The 19,616-nt window shown below is 42.3% G+C and overlaps 1 protein-coding gene across 1 annotated transcript in view; it reads right to left on the bottom strand.

Annotated features, from left to right (window-relative positions):
- Nucleotides 1-19,236, bottom strand: part of LOC132399407 (heparan sulfate glucosamine 3-O-sulfotransferase 2-like) — a 186,015-nt gene extending 166,779 nt beyond the window's left edge. The window contains exon 1 of the mRNA XM_059979710.1: nt 18,412-19,236. Coding sequence (XP_059835693.1) covers nt 18,412-18,953 — 542 coding nt within the window. The 5' untranslated portion in view covers nt 18,954-19,236. The remainder of the gene's footprint in view (nt 1-18,411) is intronic.
- Nucleotides 19,237-19,616: the final 380 nt, after the last annotated feature.

Genomic DNA, 19,616 nt, shown 5'->3' with positions numbered 1-19,616 from the left:
TCTCCCAAACTCATGACTTTCAGCTATTTCTAAAGCTTCAGATTAATGTAATCTTCCAATTTCTGCTCAACAAGCCTTCAGCCACCTGGTGAGAAGCTTTGTCAACATGCCAGATGCTTCTGCGCAAACTCACTCAGGACTGTTGCTTTTTTAATGCTTGTGCATCATATCATTTTGGACTCTCACCTTCTCCTTCAGTCTCTTGGGTATCGTTTTCTTGTGGTAATGCCCAGGGCTTGTTGTATGAGTTGAAGGATTCTCGTACAGCAAGAGCCATACATGCTGAAGCTCTCTATTCAGTCAGAGAAGATGCTATGTTTTCCCAACCCTATTCAGTCGTGACACGGCTAAACATGGTGCACGTGCCAGTGTGCCATGTGCTGCTGACAGTATGTATGCAGACTTTTAATGGCAACATTCCCCGATTGACAGGAAAACCTCACAAGTAGTCACTTTTGTAACTGTGAACAATTTTCTTTGTTGATCTCAAAAAATCTGTGTTTAAGTCATCACTGCCAATTTGTAATATTTTTACAAGCGCATTAAGGCATGGTGTATGTATGAGAAGTGATAGAGATTTATTAGCAGTGCCGATAACCTACTTTTGCATCCTTAGCTCCTGTTACAGACTGTGATCAAATGAGTCTATATTGGTACCGAGCACGCTTGCTTTTGTCCAACAGGATATATTCATGGTTGTAGATATACCATAACTATCTGCACAACTCCTGCTGCTGATCCAATGATGCATGCTTGAAACTGCATAGATAACCCCCTAGTGCTGGATCGGCTATGAGGCGTTTCTAGCTGTGCAGACCTGTTGATCTAAGCTGCATTGATATGGATAATTCAATATGTGTGAGACAGCCCAACAGCCATGGATAGATCCCCTTTGTTCAAGGGAAAAGGACTGTCACAGGCATGAACATTTTTTTATGACCACCCACATTATAAAGGCAGTACATCATGTGGACACTGCCTGCCTGCTTTTGATTTGTTCAATTCATAGGACCCTGAGATTCAGTGCTGCAATGTTTAAGCATGGGATGAATTTAGGGGCCTGAGACAGCACACATACACTGTGGCTCAACAAATCCTTTAGTTCAATTCACACAAGCTACCACAGAAAGGCAGTCGACCCCCATTACTCAGGTTGAGATTTCAGGTCAAGAATTAATGGAGAAGATAAAGAACATTGGAACAAGTAATGCCAATGACAAAAACAACTTGTCAATGCCCAGCTTTCAGGTCAATGTCCCCAGCCTGTTCTAGCCATTCCAGGAAACAATTAACTTACCTTCTCAGCAAATCTTCCAGAATCACCTCTAGGGGCTCCATATATTGCAATATCTTTACATTCAAACCTCTTGCATTAAGGCCAATGTACCATTTCCCTTCTTGATTGCTTTGTGTCTATAGCAAGAAGAGTGGACACTTGAGGCAACCAGTCTTTGAGGATTTGTGACATGGATCAACTGGTAGAAAGATCATACCTGAGCATTTAGACTATCCCCCTGGCTCACTATTCCCTTTCCACCTCTCCCTGTAATATTGATTGCAGTCTCTAGATGCTACATTGCCCATTGATTTGAATTCACCTCTCAATATAAGCTCATTGAACACCATTCAGACAACAATGTTCTCATGAAGAGTAGTAATCTTTTCTCTCTGTCCTGTAAGTGGACTGTGGTTAATGGGTCAGTGTTGGGGCTGCTCCAGGTCAAAGTTCAAAGTAAATTTATTATCAAAGTATATACCTGTCACTATATACAATCCCAAGATTCTTTTTTTGTGGGCATATACGGTAAATCCAAGGAACATAATAAAATCAATGAAAGACTTCATCCAACACGATGGGCAAACAAACAATGTGCAAACAGAAAAGAAAAAAAAAGCAACAAATATCGAGAGGCTTTGGTAAATTGCCCCTAGTGTTAAGGGCAGTGGTACAATCTGGAAGTGTCGACAGGAATGTGGGACAACCAAACGGGATTAGCATAGGATAAGTGCAAATGGGCAGTTATGATCAGTAACTTCTCACCATTCGGATTTTTCTTATAAAATAGACAAATTCAAATTTTCTTCCATTATAATTCATTTGCCACATATTTTCCCACAGATATCCTTTGTAGTCTCTTTATGTCCTTTCAATTTGTTGTTCTACCTACCTTTGTGTCACTAACACAGTTAGCAGCCAGACCTTCATTGCCTTCAACCAAATAATTTATACACATTGTAAAATGTTAATGCTCCGGCACTAATTTTTGTAGCGCATTGCATGTTACATCTTGCTGACCAGAAAAAGACCCATTTATACCTACGCTCTGTTTCTTGTTAGCCAGACAATCTTCTACCCACATCAACATGCTATATCATGAAGCTTCATTTCTTGCAAAATCCTTGATGCAGGATTTCATCAAATGCCCTCTGCAAATCTAAGTACAGTGTATCGTTATTAACAAAAAAATTATTTCTTCAAAAATCTCAAATACGCTGGTCTAGCTTTAATTCTTCCTCACAAAGTCATGCTGATTCTGGCTGAATACCTTGAATTTTTCTTTTCTTTTTCAAATCTTTTTATTACTATTATCCAAAATGAACAAGAGTACGTCGAAGTAGGTAACACTTGCAATGTCTCAAGGAAAAAAAAACATTGTTTTAAAGATTGAAAAATTTTGAGAACAAAAAAAAAAGAAGAAAAAAAAACTCTACTCAAGCAAAGAAAAGAGGAAAATAAACCATTAGGTGTTCAACCCCACAGCCATGCGGCATACAAAAAGCATCTAAAGATAAACGTCAAACCGCCAGCAAGAAAAAAAAGTACCAAATCCATAGATCATGGAGGAAATTCATCAATTAACTCAAATGATAGTAATGAGCAAATGAACCCCATCTCTTCTCAAAATCAAACAGAGGTTCAAAGGTTCGACTTCTAATTTTCTACAAACTAAGATATAGCGTCACTTGAGAGAAGAGCACCTTGAATCTTTCTGTGTGTGGCTATGATATCTTTAATAATATTTTCCAACTCTCTTCTCATAATATGTTAAATATGTAACAGCTGTGTTTTTTTAACTTCTTGTTTTTTGAATAAAGAAGTTATTTCTGCTATTTTCCAATTTCACGGAATCTTCCCCAAACTTAAAAAACATAACCAATGCGTTATCTGTTGTGTACTTAATATTTGGGTAATAATATAAATATATTGCTTGATTAAGCATTCTTGTTTGTTTAAATAATTCACGGGTTATTTGTAAAAGTATGTGAATGGCATATGTCATCACGCCACCACATCATACATGCATGCCTTGCTTAAAGTAAAAACAAAACCAATACACACTATTCCCAGATCCATGTTTTTATTTTAATTAGTTTCATGTTTTGGAGTTACAAAACATAACAGTAGCGAAGAGTGAACTTTAAAGTGATCCTTTCTGCTAAAGCCTTGCGAGACATTCAAGTTAAAAAGAAAAAAGACCGCATGAACCAGAATCAAAAGGAAGGAGTGTCCATTTCAGTGTACGTGTCTGAATTGAAGAAGCTGTCTAAGCATTGTCAGTTCAGAGATGTGCTTAATGATGCACTGAGGGGTTGTTTAGTTTGTGAAATCTTACAAGAAAGTATTCAAAAATGACTCCTAATAGAAGCACAATTTGCATTTAAAAGAGCAGTTGAAATAGCTGTATCAATGGAAACAGCAGACAAAGTTGCAATTGAGTCACAGTCAGAAATGAAAGTGTGTGTGAACAAAATTGCAACATCTAAACAGAAACCAGCCTGGCCAAATGAATTGCGTTACCATTGTGCAGGGGCCAGATATTGTCCAGATCAAGACAGATTTAAAGGTGAAACTCACAGAAAACACAAGGAAGTAGGACACATACAAAGAGTATATTGATCAGACAAATATAAATGGACTTCACAGGGAAGAGAAAAAGCCAAGCTGCAGTTTCAAAAGGGCTGTTGATGAAAAAATTGATAATGATGAGAGTGACACTGGGCTGGGTAGCCTTGAAATTTACAATGTGAATACTAACAATAGACAAGCAATATGGCTTAAACCAGAAGTGAACAGCAAATTAATTAAAATGAGCTTGAACTGCATTTCAAAGATACTGAACTGAAGCCTGTAGATATCCAATTAAGAACTTAGACTGGAGAAAAATTAATTCCTTTGGGAATGACATTCATAAGAGTGAGATACAGCAACCAACAAGGCACATTGAGCTTATATGTGGTAAAAATAAAAGGGCTAGTATTGTGGCATCATAAGTGGCTGAGAAAACTACAACATAATTGGAGATCCATCCAGTATTTGCAAGACACATCCCCTACAACAGTGTCAACTGAAAGCAACTTAAGATCTTGTAACGATCTTCCACCTTATTGTTAATCTGTATTGCACTTTCTCCAACTGTTACACATTATTCTGCATCGTTACTGTTTTACCTTGATCTATTTCAATGCACTGTGTAATGATCTGATCTGTATGCACAGTAAGCAAGACAAGCTTTTCACTGTATTTCAGTACAAGAGACAATAATAAACTAATTCCAATTCAACTATGCTGGAGTTTAGATGAAATAGAGCAGACTTGATCAAAACACACAAGGCAATGAAGAGTCTTGAGACTGTTGATGTGTGACAAATTCTTTCTTTTGTGGTACTACGTAGAAGCAAGGATCACTGTTTAAGGATTTGATCATTTAAGACAGGTGTGAGGAAGAACGTTTGCTCTCAGAGACTCAGGAGTCTTTGCATTGCCTCTTCCTCAAGTTACTTAAACTTCGCATATTTTCACACAGTGACAAATAGATCTTAATAAAGACAAAATCTTGTTGCAGGGAGATGGGACAGCAAAGATGAGGCTAGAATCAGATCTGCTATGATCTTTTTCTAATATGCTGGAACAGGCTAGAGGGACCAAACGGCTGGCTCCTGGCAAGCGTTCTTATATTTCAGACTAGAGCTAATGGATATTTGGATTCAAAAGGAATCAAGAGATATGTGAAACTGGACCTGGATCAGACATTACCTTATTGAATGTCAGAGCAGCTCAAGATGCTTTATCCCTGACTCCTGCCTTTATTTCTTATCTTGGTTTCTATGCGATCTGCTTGGTTGAACTTGGTGTACCCGATTATTTTGAGGCAACCTGTTATTGAAAGTAAATACAATTAAATAAAAAAAAATTATGAGAAAGTCACAGCACATTGCTAGGGGATTTAAATTGACTTGATCTATTCCCCAAGTTACACCGTCAAAGGCTACTGTGACCAAATGCACACTCCACAGGAAAACACACAGCTGAGTAGCAAGAGTCTGTAGACAGTAAAGATGTGGAGAAATTACAAAGGCTTTGCAACTAAAGGTCAGCAGCAAAACTAAAAGTTGGAACCAACAGAGTTTTATTTAGCCTTAGGATATTCAAAAGCATTTAGGACTTCATGAAAGAATTTTGTAAAGTTGAAATTATTATGATGTAGGAATCACACCAACCAATTTATGCACATCAAGCTCTCACAAAGAACAAATGAACATTAACAAAACTGAAAGTGTTTAATGCAATCAGATGGCCAGGGAACATTTGTGGCAAGAGAAATATAGGTAATATTTCTCCCTGATGGTTCTGCATCAGAACCAACGAAAGGTCCTCAGCTTTAATTGCTAGCTGTTTATCCAAATCTACCAAGTGTTTCTAACATGGTTTGTTTCTAGTTCTGCAACCGGTGATGTGTAAAATGATCAGATCATTTGTTTTAGTGACTTTAGTTGAGAAAATATTGAGTAGGACATCAGGGGTAAGTCCACAGTTCTTCAGGGGGTAAAATCACAGAGCCACTCATCATGGCAACAGGCCCTCCAGGCCATTGTCCACACTAACTATCAAGCTCAGTTTGCACTATCCTACACTATCCCCACAAGCTCATCAATTCCTCCCATATTCTACCAGTCACTGACAAATCTGCACGTCTTTGGGGAGTGGGGGAAATCAGAATTCTTGTGGGGAAACATTACAGGAAGAATATGCAAACTTTTACACTGACAGCATGAAGTCAAGATTAAACCCGAGTCACTGGAACCACTGGAAGCACTGGAACCACTGGAACGGAAGCAGAAGTCCTGCACCTGAGGGGCTCCAATATCCTTGCTGGCAGGTTTGCTAGAGCTGTTCGGGAGGGTTTAAACTAATTGGGCAGGGTATGGGAACTGGAGTGATAGTGCTGAGGATGAGGTAGTTGATTTACAAACAGAGGCAATGTGTAATGAGACTCCTAGCATGGAGAGGCTGATGATAGGGCAAAATTGCAGTCAATGGGATGAGTTGCGATGTAAAAGATAGACAAAATCGAAAAGCGTGAATACAGAACTGAAGGTGATATATTTGAATATGCCATTTGGAATAAGGTAGATGAACTTGTAGCACAGTTTGCAGATTGGCATGTATGATGTTGTAGGCATCACAAAATCATGGCTGAAAGGAGATTATAGTTGGGAGCTTAACATCAATGGGCACACATTCTATCAAAAGGACAGACAGGAACACAAAGGGAGTGCTTTGGCTCTGCTGGTAAAAGACAAAATCAAATCATTAGAAAGAGGTGACACAGGGTTAGAAGGTGTTGAATCATTTTGGGTAGGGCTAAGGATCTGCAAGGGTAAAATGACCCCGTTGGGAGTTATATAGATACCCCCAAACAGTAGTAAGGATGTGGTCTACAAATTACAATGTGAGGTAAAAAATGCATGCTGAAAGGACAATGTTGCAATAGTCATGGGGGATTTCAATATGCATGTAGATTGGGAAAGTCAGGCTGGTGCTGGATCCCAAGGGGATGAAATTTTGGTATGCCTGCAAGATTGCTTTTTAGAGCAGCTTGTGGCTGAGCCCACTAGGGGATCAGACAGACGGACAGATAGACAGACATACATACATACATACTTTATTGATCCCGAGGGAAATTGGGTTTTGTTACAGCCACACCAACCAAGAAAAGTGAAGAAATATAGCAATATAAAACCATAAATAATTAAATAATAATAAGTTAATCATGCCAAGTGGAAATAAGTCCAGGACCAGCCTATTAGCTCAGAGTGTCTGACACTCTGAGGGAGGAGTTGTAAAGTTTGATGGCCACAGGCAGGAATGACTTCCTATGACGCTCAGTGTTGCATCTTGGTGGAATGAGTCTCTGGCTGAATGTACTCCTGTGCCTAACCAGTACATTATGGAGTGGATGGTAGACATTGTCCAAGATGGCATGCAACTTGGACAGCATCCTCCTTTCAGACACCACCGTCAGAGAGTCCAGTTCCACCGCCACAACATCACTGGCCTTACGAATGAGTTTGTTGATTCTGTTGGTGTCTGCTACCCTCAACCTGCTGCCCCAGCACACAACAGCAAACATGATAGCACTGGCCACCACAGACTCGTAGAACATCCTCAGCATTGTCTGGCAGATGTTAAAGGACCTCAGTCTCCTCAGGAAATAGAGACGGCTCTGACCCTTCTTGTAGACAGCCTCAGTGTTCTTTGACCAGTCCAGTTTATTCAGCTATTCTAGCTAGTCAGCTATTCTAGATATTCTTTGCTGTATTATAGTGGAGTAAAGGGAATTACAGAAGCATGAGAGAGGAGTTGGCCAAAATTGATTGGAAATGAATACTGGCAGGGATGACAGCAGAGCAGCAATGGTTAGAATTTCTGGAAGCAATTATGCTGCGTATTTGTCTCATGATGCAGTTTCATTTTAAAGTGGAGTTTTACTTTCTACTGTAAGATACAGAATCATTGTGCCGGCAGTTTTGCCAATCACTGCCAGTTTTGTTTGATGTACCTTTGATTTAATTTTAAAGTCCAAGTATTGGAGAGTGAAGACTTTACTGAAGTACAGGAACCCGAAGGATCGAGTAAAGTTGGTGTCGTTTGGCGGTTTAATACAGGATCGACCTTTTTGAATCTTCGTTCAAGAAATAGTGACCTGCATCTGAGATAACCCTTGCCTGTAAGAGCAGAAAGGGTTGTGTAGTGTTATTCGCCAAGAAAAAGGTCAGTTCCTTTAAGCCGTTTTTGTTTCCTTCGGTGTGAATCCTTTGGCCAAGGTATGTTTCGGCTGGGATCAGCAGTAACGTCACGTCGCCGAGGAATTTGTTACTTCAGGAAAGTCTCTTCTAATTGACTGTATACATCACTTGGACTTTTGTATTTACCACTTTAAGTACTGTTCCAGAGTTGCTGTATAGCAGTTAACTTCCAGTTAAGTTAGTCGTTTGTTTACTTTTCATTTTTCTGAACAGAGATTAATAAATGTTTATTTGTTTATAAAACCCTGACTCAATTCTATATTCATTGTTGCCGTATCATAACAATACATAAAGTGTAAAAGCTAGGTGAGGGTTGATATCAGGCTGCTGGAAGATTATGCTTGAGAGGTAGTAATGTTGTGGGGGGGGAGGGGTTGGCAAGGAAATAGTGGACAAAATGAGTAAGTATTTTGCATCAGTCTTCACTGTGAAAGATACTAACAGTATGGTGGAAATTCCAAAGCGTCAGAGTTCAGAAGATGTGTTATGTTGCCATTATTAGGGAGAATGTTCTTGGGAGGCTGAAAGGTCTGAAGGTAGATAAGTCACCTGGACCAGATAGTGTACACACAGGGTTCTGAAAGAAGAGGCTGAAGAGATTGTGGAAGCATTAGTAATGATCTGTCAGGAATCACTAGATTCTGGAATGGTTCCAGAAGACCGGAAAATTACAAATGTCACTCCACTTTTCAAGAAGGGAGAGAGGCCAAAGAAAGGAAACTATGGCCAGTTAGTCTGACCTCAGTGGTTGAGAAGATGTTGCAGTCAATTGTTAAGGATGTGGTTTCTGGGTATTTGGAGGTACACGTTAAAATAGGCCAAAGTCAGCATGGTTTCCTCAAGTGAAAATCTTGCCTGAGAAATCTGTTGGAATTCTTTGAAGAAATAACAACCAGGATAGACAAAGGACATCTGTTGATGTTGTGTACTTGGATTTTCAGAAGGCCTTTGATAAGGTGCCACACTTGAGGCTGTTTAACAAGGTAAGAGCCCAAGGTAAGGGCCCATGGTATTATAGGATAGATACTAGCATGGATAAAGCAATGGCTGATTGGCAGAAAGTGAAGAATGGGAATAAAGGGAGCTTTCTCTGGTTGGCTGCTGGTGACTAGTGGTGTTCCACAGGGGTCGGTGTTGGGATCGCTTCCTTTTACATTATATGTCAATGACTTTGATGATGGAATTGAGAGCTTTTTTGCAAAGTTTGTTGATGATATGAAAATAGGTGGAGGGGCAGATACTTCTGAGGATATAGTGAGGCTACAAAAGAACTTTGACAGATCCGGAGAATGGGCATAGAAGTGGCAGATGGAATACAGTGTCAGGAAGTGTATGGTCATACACTTTGGTAGAAGAAATAAAAAGGTAGACTATTTTGTAAATGGAGAGAAAATTCAAAAATCTGAGGGTGCAAGGGGACTTGTGCAGGACTCTCTAAAGGTTAATTAGCAGGTTGAATTGGTGGTGAGGAAGGAAAATGCAATGTTAGCATTTATTTCAAGAGGACTAGAATATAAAAGTAAGGATGTAATGTTCAGACTTTATAAGGCACCTGAGGCTTCACTTGGAGTATTGCAAGCAGTTTTGGGTCCCTTGTTGTAGAAAGGATGTGCTGACTCTGGAGGTTCATGGAAATGATTTCGGGATTGAACAGCTTGTCATATGCTGTTTGATGGCTCTGGGACTGTATTCACTAGAATTCAGACAGATGAGGGGTGACCGCATTGAGACTAATGAATGTTGAAAGGTCTTGAAAGGGTGGATGTGGAGAGTCTAGGACCAGAGGACGCAGCCTCAGAGTAGATGGGCATCCTTTCAGAATGGAGGAATTTTTTTTAGCCAGAGAATGGTGAATCACTGGAATTTGTTACCACAGGCAGCTATGGAGGCCAAGTCTTTATGTATATTTACGGCAAAGGTTGGTAGATTCTTGTTTGGTCAGGGCATGAAGGAATATGCGGAGAAGGTAGGAGATTGGGGCTGAGAGGAAAAATTGATCAGCCATTATGAAATGGTGGACCAGACTCAATGGGCCTAATTCTGTTCCTATATCTTACAATCATTGGTAAGTGTAGGCTAGTTATGGCCTTGGTAACCAGTCTAGAAAGTAGTACTTCTGACAAAGCATCACTTCTACAGTCCAGCAGAGATGCATTAGTCTGGACAATAAACTCGGATCCATAAAGGAGAACTTGCAAACTCTGGGTTGAGTATGTCATTCACTGTGCTGGAGCCAATAGATAGGTAACTGCAGCAACTCATACTGATTAATGAGTGCCCCATGATCTCACTGAGCAAAGAATACTCATTGGTTCTAATCTCTCAGCAAGATTAAGGACGGATTTGCTGAGAGAGAGAAGAAGTAGCTGATGAGATTGCGGAGGCATTAATAATGATCTTTCAAGAATCGATAGATTCTGGCATTGTACCAGATGACTGGAAAATTGCAAATGTTACTCTGCTATTAAGAAGGGTGGGAGGCAGCAGAAAGGAAACTATAGACCTGTTAGCCTGACATCAGTGGTTGGGAAGATGTTGGAATTGATTGTTAGGGATGAGATTACGGAGTACCCGGAGGCACATGATAAGATGGGCCAAAGCCAGCATGGTTTCCTGAAAGGAAAATCCTGCCTGACAAACCCACTGCAATTCTTTGAGGAAATTACAAGCAGGGTAGACAAAGGAGATGCAGTAGACATGGTGTACTTGGATTTTCAGAAGACCTTTGACAAGGTGCTGCACATGAAGCTGCTTAGCAAGATAAGAGCCCATGGAATTACAGGGAAGTTACTAGCATGGGTGGAGCATTGGCTGGTCAGCAGAAAACAGAGAGTGGGAATAAAGGGATCCTATTCTGGCTGGCTGCCAGTTACCAGTGGAGTTCCACAGGGGTCGGTGTTGGGACTGCTATTTTTTTTATGATGTATGTCAATGATTTGGACTATGGTATTAATGGATTTGTGGCTTAATTTGCTGATGGTACAAAGATAGATGGAGGAGTGGGTGGTGTTGAGGAAACAGAGCCTGCAGAAAGATTTAGATAGTTTAGGGGAATGGGCAAAGAAGTGGCAAATGAAATACAATGTTGGAAAGTGTATGGTCATGCACTTTGGTGGAAGAAATAAACAGGCAGACTATTATTTAAATGGGGAGAGAATTCAAAGTGCAGAGATGCAAAGGGACTTGGGAGTCCTTGTGCAGGATACCCTAAAGGTTAACCACCAGGTTGAGTTGGTTGTGATGAAAGCGAATGCAATGTTGGCATTCATTTCTGGAGGTACAGAATATAAGAGCAGGGATGTGATGTTGAGGCTCTATAAGGCACTCGTGAGACCACACGGAGTATTGTGTGCAGTTTTGGGCTCCTTATTTTAGAAAGGATACACTGACATTGTAAAGAGTTCAGAGAAGATTCACAAGAATGATTCCAAGAATGAAAGGTTTCCCATATGAGGAATGTCTGGCAGCTCTTGGGTTGTATTCCCTGGAGTTCTGGAGAATAAGGGGGATCTCATAGAAACATTCCAAATGTTAAAAGGCCTGAACAGATTAGATATGGCAAAGTTAATTCCCATGGTAGGGGATTCTAGGACAAGAGGGCATGACTTCAGGATTGAAGGACGTCCATTTAGAACTGAGATGAGGAGAAATTACTCTAGTCAAAGGGTGGTAAATCTGTGGACCTTGTTGTCAGGAGTTGCTGTGGAGGCCAAGTCATTGGGTGTATTTAAGGCAGAGATAGATAGGTTCTTGATTAGCCAGGGCATCAAAGGGTATGGAGCAAAACCAAGAGAGTGGGGATGACTGGAAGAATTGGATCAGCCCATGCTAGAATAGCAAAGCAGACTCAATGGGCAGAATGGCCTACTTCTGCACCTATATCTTATAGTCTTATGGTCTAAGTCCATTAATGTCCACTCATCTATCCTTTACCACAGGCAAAGTGAGTATTATAGAATTAAAATACTTCAGTGCCATCTAGCAATATTTGCAGAGTACTTCATGATAAAACCCACAGTCCTTTGTTTGTAACATTTATTTTGGGCTGTAGTTGAAGCAGTGGGCCAAAGTTAGCTGTTGTGCCATACAGCTATACATAGAAAAACAGGCCCCAAGGCTCACTGCGTCCACACTGACCATCAAACAACCATTTGCACTAATCCCTATCTTTCATTACCCCACATTTCCAATGTCCCCACGTTAGCTTGCAGATACATTATTGGATGTGAATTCATTTATTGGTGGGAGCATTGGGGATGGGGGTTGTTGAGGAAAAGGGTGAGACTGTTAGTGAGGGTGAGGTATGTCTAGTGCAGTAACTTACACAAGCCCTGAAATTACAACGGTGTAACAGAGAGTCCATTTCAAACCAGTCTGCCCAATGGGATAGGACCATGGCTTTAATGTCACATTTGAACAATGGAATTCCTTCCCTGTAGCTCAGCTGATTTCCTAAGCAGAACAAAGTTCCACTAACATCACTGTAGCAGATATTTCAAGCATAGGAAATGACATCTTACATTTTGATTTAGTCTGCCCTCTGCTTTATTTAGTGCTGTTGTTTTGAAATATATAAACAAGACTCTGTGAATGGATTAGTTGTGCATTGGGAGAAACTGACCTACTTCACAGAGTCTGATATGCAAACTGACTACAGTTCCTGATGAGGTTCTTTAATCTTCTCTCCTCCTTTTTCCAGCTTTTCTCCAAAGGAAAGCAGATCCCAGTGGGATAATGCTTCTCCCCACAATGTGTACATCCCGATTTTTCCACACAAGGCATCAGAGAGCAAATATCAGTAATGCATATGTCCGTGGGGAGATCAGAATCAAGGTCGAATCATTATTCATCTTGTGAACATTTTCCTTTTAAGGGTCACGATCTTGTTTACCCTCCCTAGTCTGGAGCCAATGAAGTGAGTTCTGGCTCACACAGTATAGCTGCCCTGAGGTTAATGTTGCTCCACGTAAGTAACTGCTCAGCTAGGATGGGAGATTCCCCAGTCAGCTGTTGGATTGGCTACAGCTTGTCTTTTAACAAGTTGTCCAATTTATTTTTGAAACAAGGAGAGAGAGAGAGAAAGAGAGGGGGGTGGAGGGGGAGAGAGAGAGAGGGGTAAAGGGGGAGAGAGGGGGAGGGAGAGGGGGAGAGGGGGAGAGAGAGGGGGAGAGAGAGATGGTAGGATAAATGATGGGGAAGTGGGTGAGAGAAGGGGAGAGAGGGGGGTGAGAGGGGGAGAGAGAGGGGAGAGAGGGGGAGAGAGGGAGGGAGAGGAGGAGGATGGTAGGACAAATGACAGGGAAGTGGGTGAGAGAGGGAGAGTGGTAGTACAGAGGGAGAGTATAGAGAGAGAACACGATGTGAGAAACCATACGAGGTGAAGAGTGTGTGCGGGAGGGAGAAGAGTAAAGGGAAGAGTGGGAGAAGTGGTGGGGAAGGAAGAGCTCTAGAAAAGGAGGGAAGAAGAGAGAATGGAGGAGAATGAGAGAGAATAAACAGGGAGGAAGGGAAGGTAGGAATGTGGAATAAACCCATGTCACAGAATTCATTCATTGCAATCATTGTGAAATGGCTGTATGTTTCTAATTGATATTGGATTGGATGGATGGCATCCGTTAGTCTCGCGAGTCCCTAGATCTGCACCTGGAAAGTCTTGCTTCAGCCTCTCCAGGGTGCAGACCTGGACAGGGTTGTATGGAAGACCGGCAGTTGCCCATGCAGTGAGTCTCCCTCTCCACGCCACTAATGTTGTCCAAGGGAAGGGCAAGGGCTGATACAGCTTGGCACCGGTGTCGTTGCAGGAGTTGCCAGAACGAGATTGAAGGCAACGTCGGACTGCCTTAGGGACTCCAGCTCTGGATTTGTCCTCAGGGTTTACTCCCTAAGCCTCTCCCATGAGTGGGAATGGCTGCAAGGCAGCAGAGGTTTGAAATCAGAGTTTATTGGATTACAGTGCTCGTAAAAAGGATATATTTTTAATGTTACAGTTTTAAGAATAAATAAGACAAGCATTGATGAGAAGCTTCCGTATCCTTAAATTAGAACATAAATGTTCAAGATTAATCAAATCACAAATTAAAATGCTTTCCTGCATTGCTTCCTTAGTTCCAGTGCTTAATATTTATGACATTGATCGATGAGAGGACCGACCCATCTGGGCTGGGTTCCATCCTCCCACATTGAAACAGAATTAGAGCTTCTTTCAGAGTTTACCAAGCTTGAGCAAATAACTTACTTAATCAATCAACGACTGTAAAGTGTCCAGTTATGCCCATACTGAATCCAAAGTGCTACCATAACTATTTGTACCAAGTCACAGAGCACCGATACCATCTCACACCGATCGACACATAGAGCCAGGTCTCTCCGCACTGCAAGCCAGACCCATTCCATTCCCAAATGGCACCTACAACCAGGTGCATAGCATTCCTGTCAGTTTCTTCAACCAAACCTACAGATCCACACTGTTCTTGCAAACATGCTCACACTGTGCCCATGAGCTTGACTACTATGAACCCATAATCATGATCACAGCATTCCCATTCTCAATGTATAAGCACACCTATGTGAACCATGTCCATTCTCTGGCAAAACCACGCCAATACCATTCCTATTCTTCACGTATAACCCTATCCATACCAATCCTTTGACCGTATCCATACTGTGCTCACAAGGTGCCTATAATTAGGTGGCATGGTAGCATAGTAGTTAGCAAACACTTTACAGTACCAGTGACCGGGTTCAATTCCCTCTGTGCCTGTCAGGAGTTTGTATGTTCTTCCCCTGACCACGTGGGTTTCCTCCAGGTGCTCCGGTTTCCTCCCACAGTCCAAAAACGTACAGGTAGATTGGTTAATTGGTCATTGTAAAGGCTAGGGTTTAATGGATCGTGTCCCTATGTTTCAGCTACACCTTTCAGAGGAAATGCCAACTTTACATTTGCCCTGTCAGGCATAGTCTCCTTATCAAGACCCAGTTCAATTGAAGCAAGATGCAAGACCCTTGTACTCAAAATTGTCCTGCGGTAAAGGCAAAATATGTTTGCTTTGCTAATTGCTTACCGTACCTACATGTTAACTTACTGATTCATGTACAGGGACACACGAGCAGCTTTCTTTTTCTTGGCTTTTGAAAAAATAACTCCACCATTTTATTTCTTCTACTAGAGCAGATGACATTCATATTTCTAACTACCATGAACCTACCATGAACCTTCTGCTGTGGACTGGTTAACAGACGGAAAACAGAACATAGGAATACGAAGATCATTTATGGGCTGAAAGACTATGACAAGTGGAATGCTGTAGCGATCAGTGGTGGGGCCCACTTGTTCAATGATTGGAATAAGGGTGCAAAGCGACAGTGCGGGCTATGAGGAGGTTGCAAACAGGCTTCAACAGACAGGTACTTCACTGAGATTCATCTGTATCCTCATTGCAGTCCATAATGTCACTGACCATTGAATCGTCAACACGCCAGGATGTGTTACACTTGATCCCAGCATCCAAGTCACTGATAAAATGTGGAATGAACTGCTGGGACCCCAATATATACACGTATCTGTCTGGCACCTATCCATTACAGCTTCACAGCCTGAAAATGATCTGTTTTTTTCCTTCTGTTTTATGTCTATTAACCAATTCTCAGTTCACAGTGGAATATTGCCCCTAATTGCCCCTAATAGTGCCACTGTAATTCCGTGTGGCACTATATTGAATGTTTCTGATGAAACAAATACACCCCATCAAATGGTTCATGCTGATCTATTCTAGTAATTAATCTCTCTTTCTAACTTTCTGTTGACTCTACCAAACCTTGCGATTATTTCTGGAGTGTTTTTTTTAAGCTAATCGGACTATAGTTCCCTATTTTCATTCTCCCTCTTTTTTGAAAGGCTGGGGTTACATTTATTATTTTTAACGCACAGGAGTTATTCTAGATTATATGGAATTTGGAAATGCATCCAGCATTTCTATAGTCATTTTCTCCAACACCCTATGATATAGTTCCAAGGGATTTAGTGCCTTTAAATCTTAGGACATCTTCTTCTATCTTAGCTTTTATCAAAGGGAATTTATTTCAACTCATCATTCACAGTTGACCTATTGCCCTCTACTATTTCCAAGAGATTTACTGTGTCCTTTTTTCCTGTGAAGACAGACACAAAATGTAATTAATTTCTCTGCCACTTACTTATTCCCTGAGATTGTTTCTCTAGTCTTACTCTTTTAGCAGATCTTTTCCAGTTACTTTTCAATGGAAGTTCTATAGACAAGCTATTTTATTTGTTTTGTTTTTATTTTTTTCACCAGTCCATTCTCATATTATCTATCATCTCTTGTCAGCTAGATCCACCCATTCCTTGCCATCTTTTGTCCTACTTCCCTTCACCTCTTTCACTGGCCATTTCCTCTATAGCTTGGTCCTGATGAAGGGGCTTGACCTGAAACATTGACCGCCCATTTCCTTCCACAGATGCTACCTGACCCTCTGATTTCCTCCAGCAATTTTTGTTTGCTCCAGATTCCAGCTCCACAGTCTCTCTGTGTCCTCATATAATGTTTTACCTTTCCATATCAATGCTTTGCTTCTTCTTTGCAGAATTCAGAAATGCTATCAACTTTCACTGTTGCTGTTTATTTTAATCTTTGATTTTGTTAGCTACTACTCAACCATTTTACAAGTTGTTTTATATATCCTAAAATAGCAAATTGCTGGTAGGCAAGTATTAATTCTTTAGAGGTTCACTCATTGCTTGTTTATGTCATACCTGTCGATGTAGCTGTGTAAACTACTACAGCCAGCCCACAATTTGTGCCTTTCTAACTCACTTCATTCAGATTTACATTTAAATTAAATCACTTACAGTTTTAATGTAAAACTCTATCATATGATGATCACTGCTTACTAAAGGTCCTTAGCTACCAGATTAACCCTTTCTCATTACACAAAGCACTTTATAAACAGACTGTTCCCATCTCATATGATCTAGAAATTCCTATCCCACACTGTTGCTGCTCATTTAGTTTGCCCAGTGTTTGGTAAGATCAAGCCCTGCCATTTCCAATCCCTACTTCTACTGTGCCCCAGTCGTGCTGATATTGTATCTGTAATCATGTCCGTACTTCACACAGTGCTGAAGCACACTTGGATCAGAACACGCTGTGCACCCAGTACCTTTCACCTCACCCAGTGTCTACCTGTACTGAGTGCACCTGTGATTATGGCCAGGGCAAACCTGGGCTATGTCCGTTCTGTGTCTGAGCCATGCCCTAAGGCAGTCCTACACTGAGTTCGATGCTGTTTGGCAACTCCTGCCACGCTGCTGTATTGGGCTCTGCTGTTCCTTTGGGACAGGGGAGCATGCTACACGAGCAATAGCTTGCTCTCCATATCGTACTGCCCAGGCTTGTGTATCTAGATCAGCTAGGATGGAATCTCCATGGTCCACTCTGACCAACAGAGGCCCCAGACCACGCCCATGCCACATCAATGACGGTGCTCAATTTTATGTTACCATATGGCATCCGTAACCATGTCCACAACATGCCAATCATGGTCCTATAATCACTCCCATTCCATACTCATAATGTGCCAATAACATATCTGTACCACACCTATAACCATGGCTTTTCAAGGCCAATTCCACACCAATAAATATGTTGATTCACACCACCCATGCCCAAACCTGCGTCATATTGACATTATGCCATACCATACCTGTAACATTGCAAACTCATGGTGGTATTGTATTGAAAGCCTGACTCAGTCTGCACTACAAGACAGAACATTACTATAGCAATACTGAACCATGCCAATCGTGTTCCTGAACCATGTCCATTATTGTCACGTTTATTGTCAAACTATCCCTATACCATGCAGAAAATATATCCATTGCCCAAGCCTTGCCCATACCATAATGATATTGTGTCTTTATTGACATACCTAGAGCAGGTTTAAGATCATATACAGATTATACCCCTACTGCATCACTGATTGTACCCATGACCATGACAGAATCATTCAACCTAGAGACATGCCTGTGCCCTATGCATTGTGCCTTTCTGCATTCTTATGTGGTACCCAGACCTGCCCCAGCATACCCAGATATCATCCATAACCACCTCCAGTCTTTACCCAGTCCACACCCACTCTTTTCACTGAATTACACCAGTAGCATATTTGTACTGAAACCTTATATTGAATATTGCCCATAAAACTGCACCTACAATCGTATCCATAGTGTGCCCAGCCAGTGATGCCCATAGTGCACCCATTCTACAAGCTGTCTAAACCGAATCGGTACCGTCCCGACATCTGTACCTGTACCAGTCCAGCCCTTTTTCATGGTTCCTGTCGAAGAAGTGGGGCTCGGTGCCCAATGCTCTCACATCGGGGTGGACGCGGATGAACTCCAGCACGGCCCGAGTGCCCCCTTTCTTCACGCCGACGATGATAGCCCGTGGCAGTCGCTTGTTGCCCACTCTGGAGGTGGCGTTGCCATTCCTGTCCCGCGGGTGGGAGGGCGATGCCGGTGCCGCCGGAGTGGTGGGGCGCTCCTCGGCGGGGTACACTCGGTGGAGACGGCCTTGCTCCTGACCCCCCTCGCCGCGGCTCTCAGTCGCTGGCGGCTCGTTGGCACAGAACTGGGACTTGTGCAGGAGTTTCTTGGGCGGCACCGCATGCATCAAGTAACATGCTCGATCTTCTGCCAAGCCAAGCGGTCCCTGCATGATGGGGCGGGCGCAGAAAAGGAGGTTGTAGAATAGGTACGTGAAGCAAAGGGAAAGACTGAAGATGAACAACACCCTGCGACTTAACAGGGAGGAAGGCGGCGCCACTCGAATGGACGGTCTAGATGCCATGCTTGGGGGCAGCTCGCCAGAGGCACTCCAACATGATTTTGGCTCAGGACGTGCGGAACATATCTTAGGACATCTGTGCCGAGCAGGGGGCGAAGCGGGTCCGGGGGGTGGAATTGTAATCAGGTGAGGTGAGTATTTAGTGGGAGTCCAGCACCGTCCTGGGGTACCAGGTTATTCATCCCAAATCAATTTGGAAACTCCTGCATCCAGACGGTCCAGTCCCGGCGTACATACTGGGTCTTCGATCGCCGCTACCTCAGTAAAAACCTGACATTGCATGGAAATCAAAATCTCCTCCCTCTCTCCCCTCCCTAACCTCCACACACACAAATCCTTTTCGCTGACAGGTCTCGGACTCTCGGGCCGCCTCAGCGTTAAACGACGTGCAGCGCCGTGCTCAACCGCGGGCTCGAATGCATTGCAAGGGCGAGATGTCCCACTGGACCCGTGTCTCCAGGTAGCCCGGGAGCGAACCGCCGCTGCCAGCTCTGCCCTTCGGACTGGGAGCTCTCTGCTACTCAGTCTCTGCTCCTGGACGTGGTTGCAAATTTGCCCGGGAATGCCAATGCAGGAGACCGAGAGATATGAATATTTAAACGTGCCGTCCCCGCGCTCCTGACGCTCCGCGTCCTTCCTCCACCCGATGCTTTCTAGTTAAGGAGA

This window comes from Hypanus sabinus, chromosome 9 (genome assembly GCF_030144855.1).
Source record: "Hypanus sabinus isolate sHypSab1 chromosome 9, sHypSab1.hap1, whole genome shotgun sequence".
In the NCBI taxonomy this organism is placed as follows: Eukaryota; Metazoa; Chordata; class Chondrichthyes; order Myliobatiformes; family Dasyatidae; genus Hypanus; species Hypanus sabinus.
The sequence above is the reverse complement of the archived record's forward strand: the minus strand, read 5'-3'. Positions and strand labels throughout refer to the sequence as shown.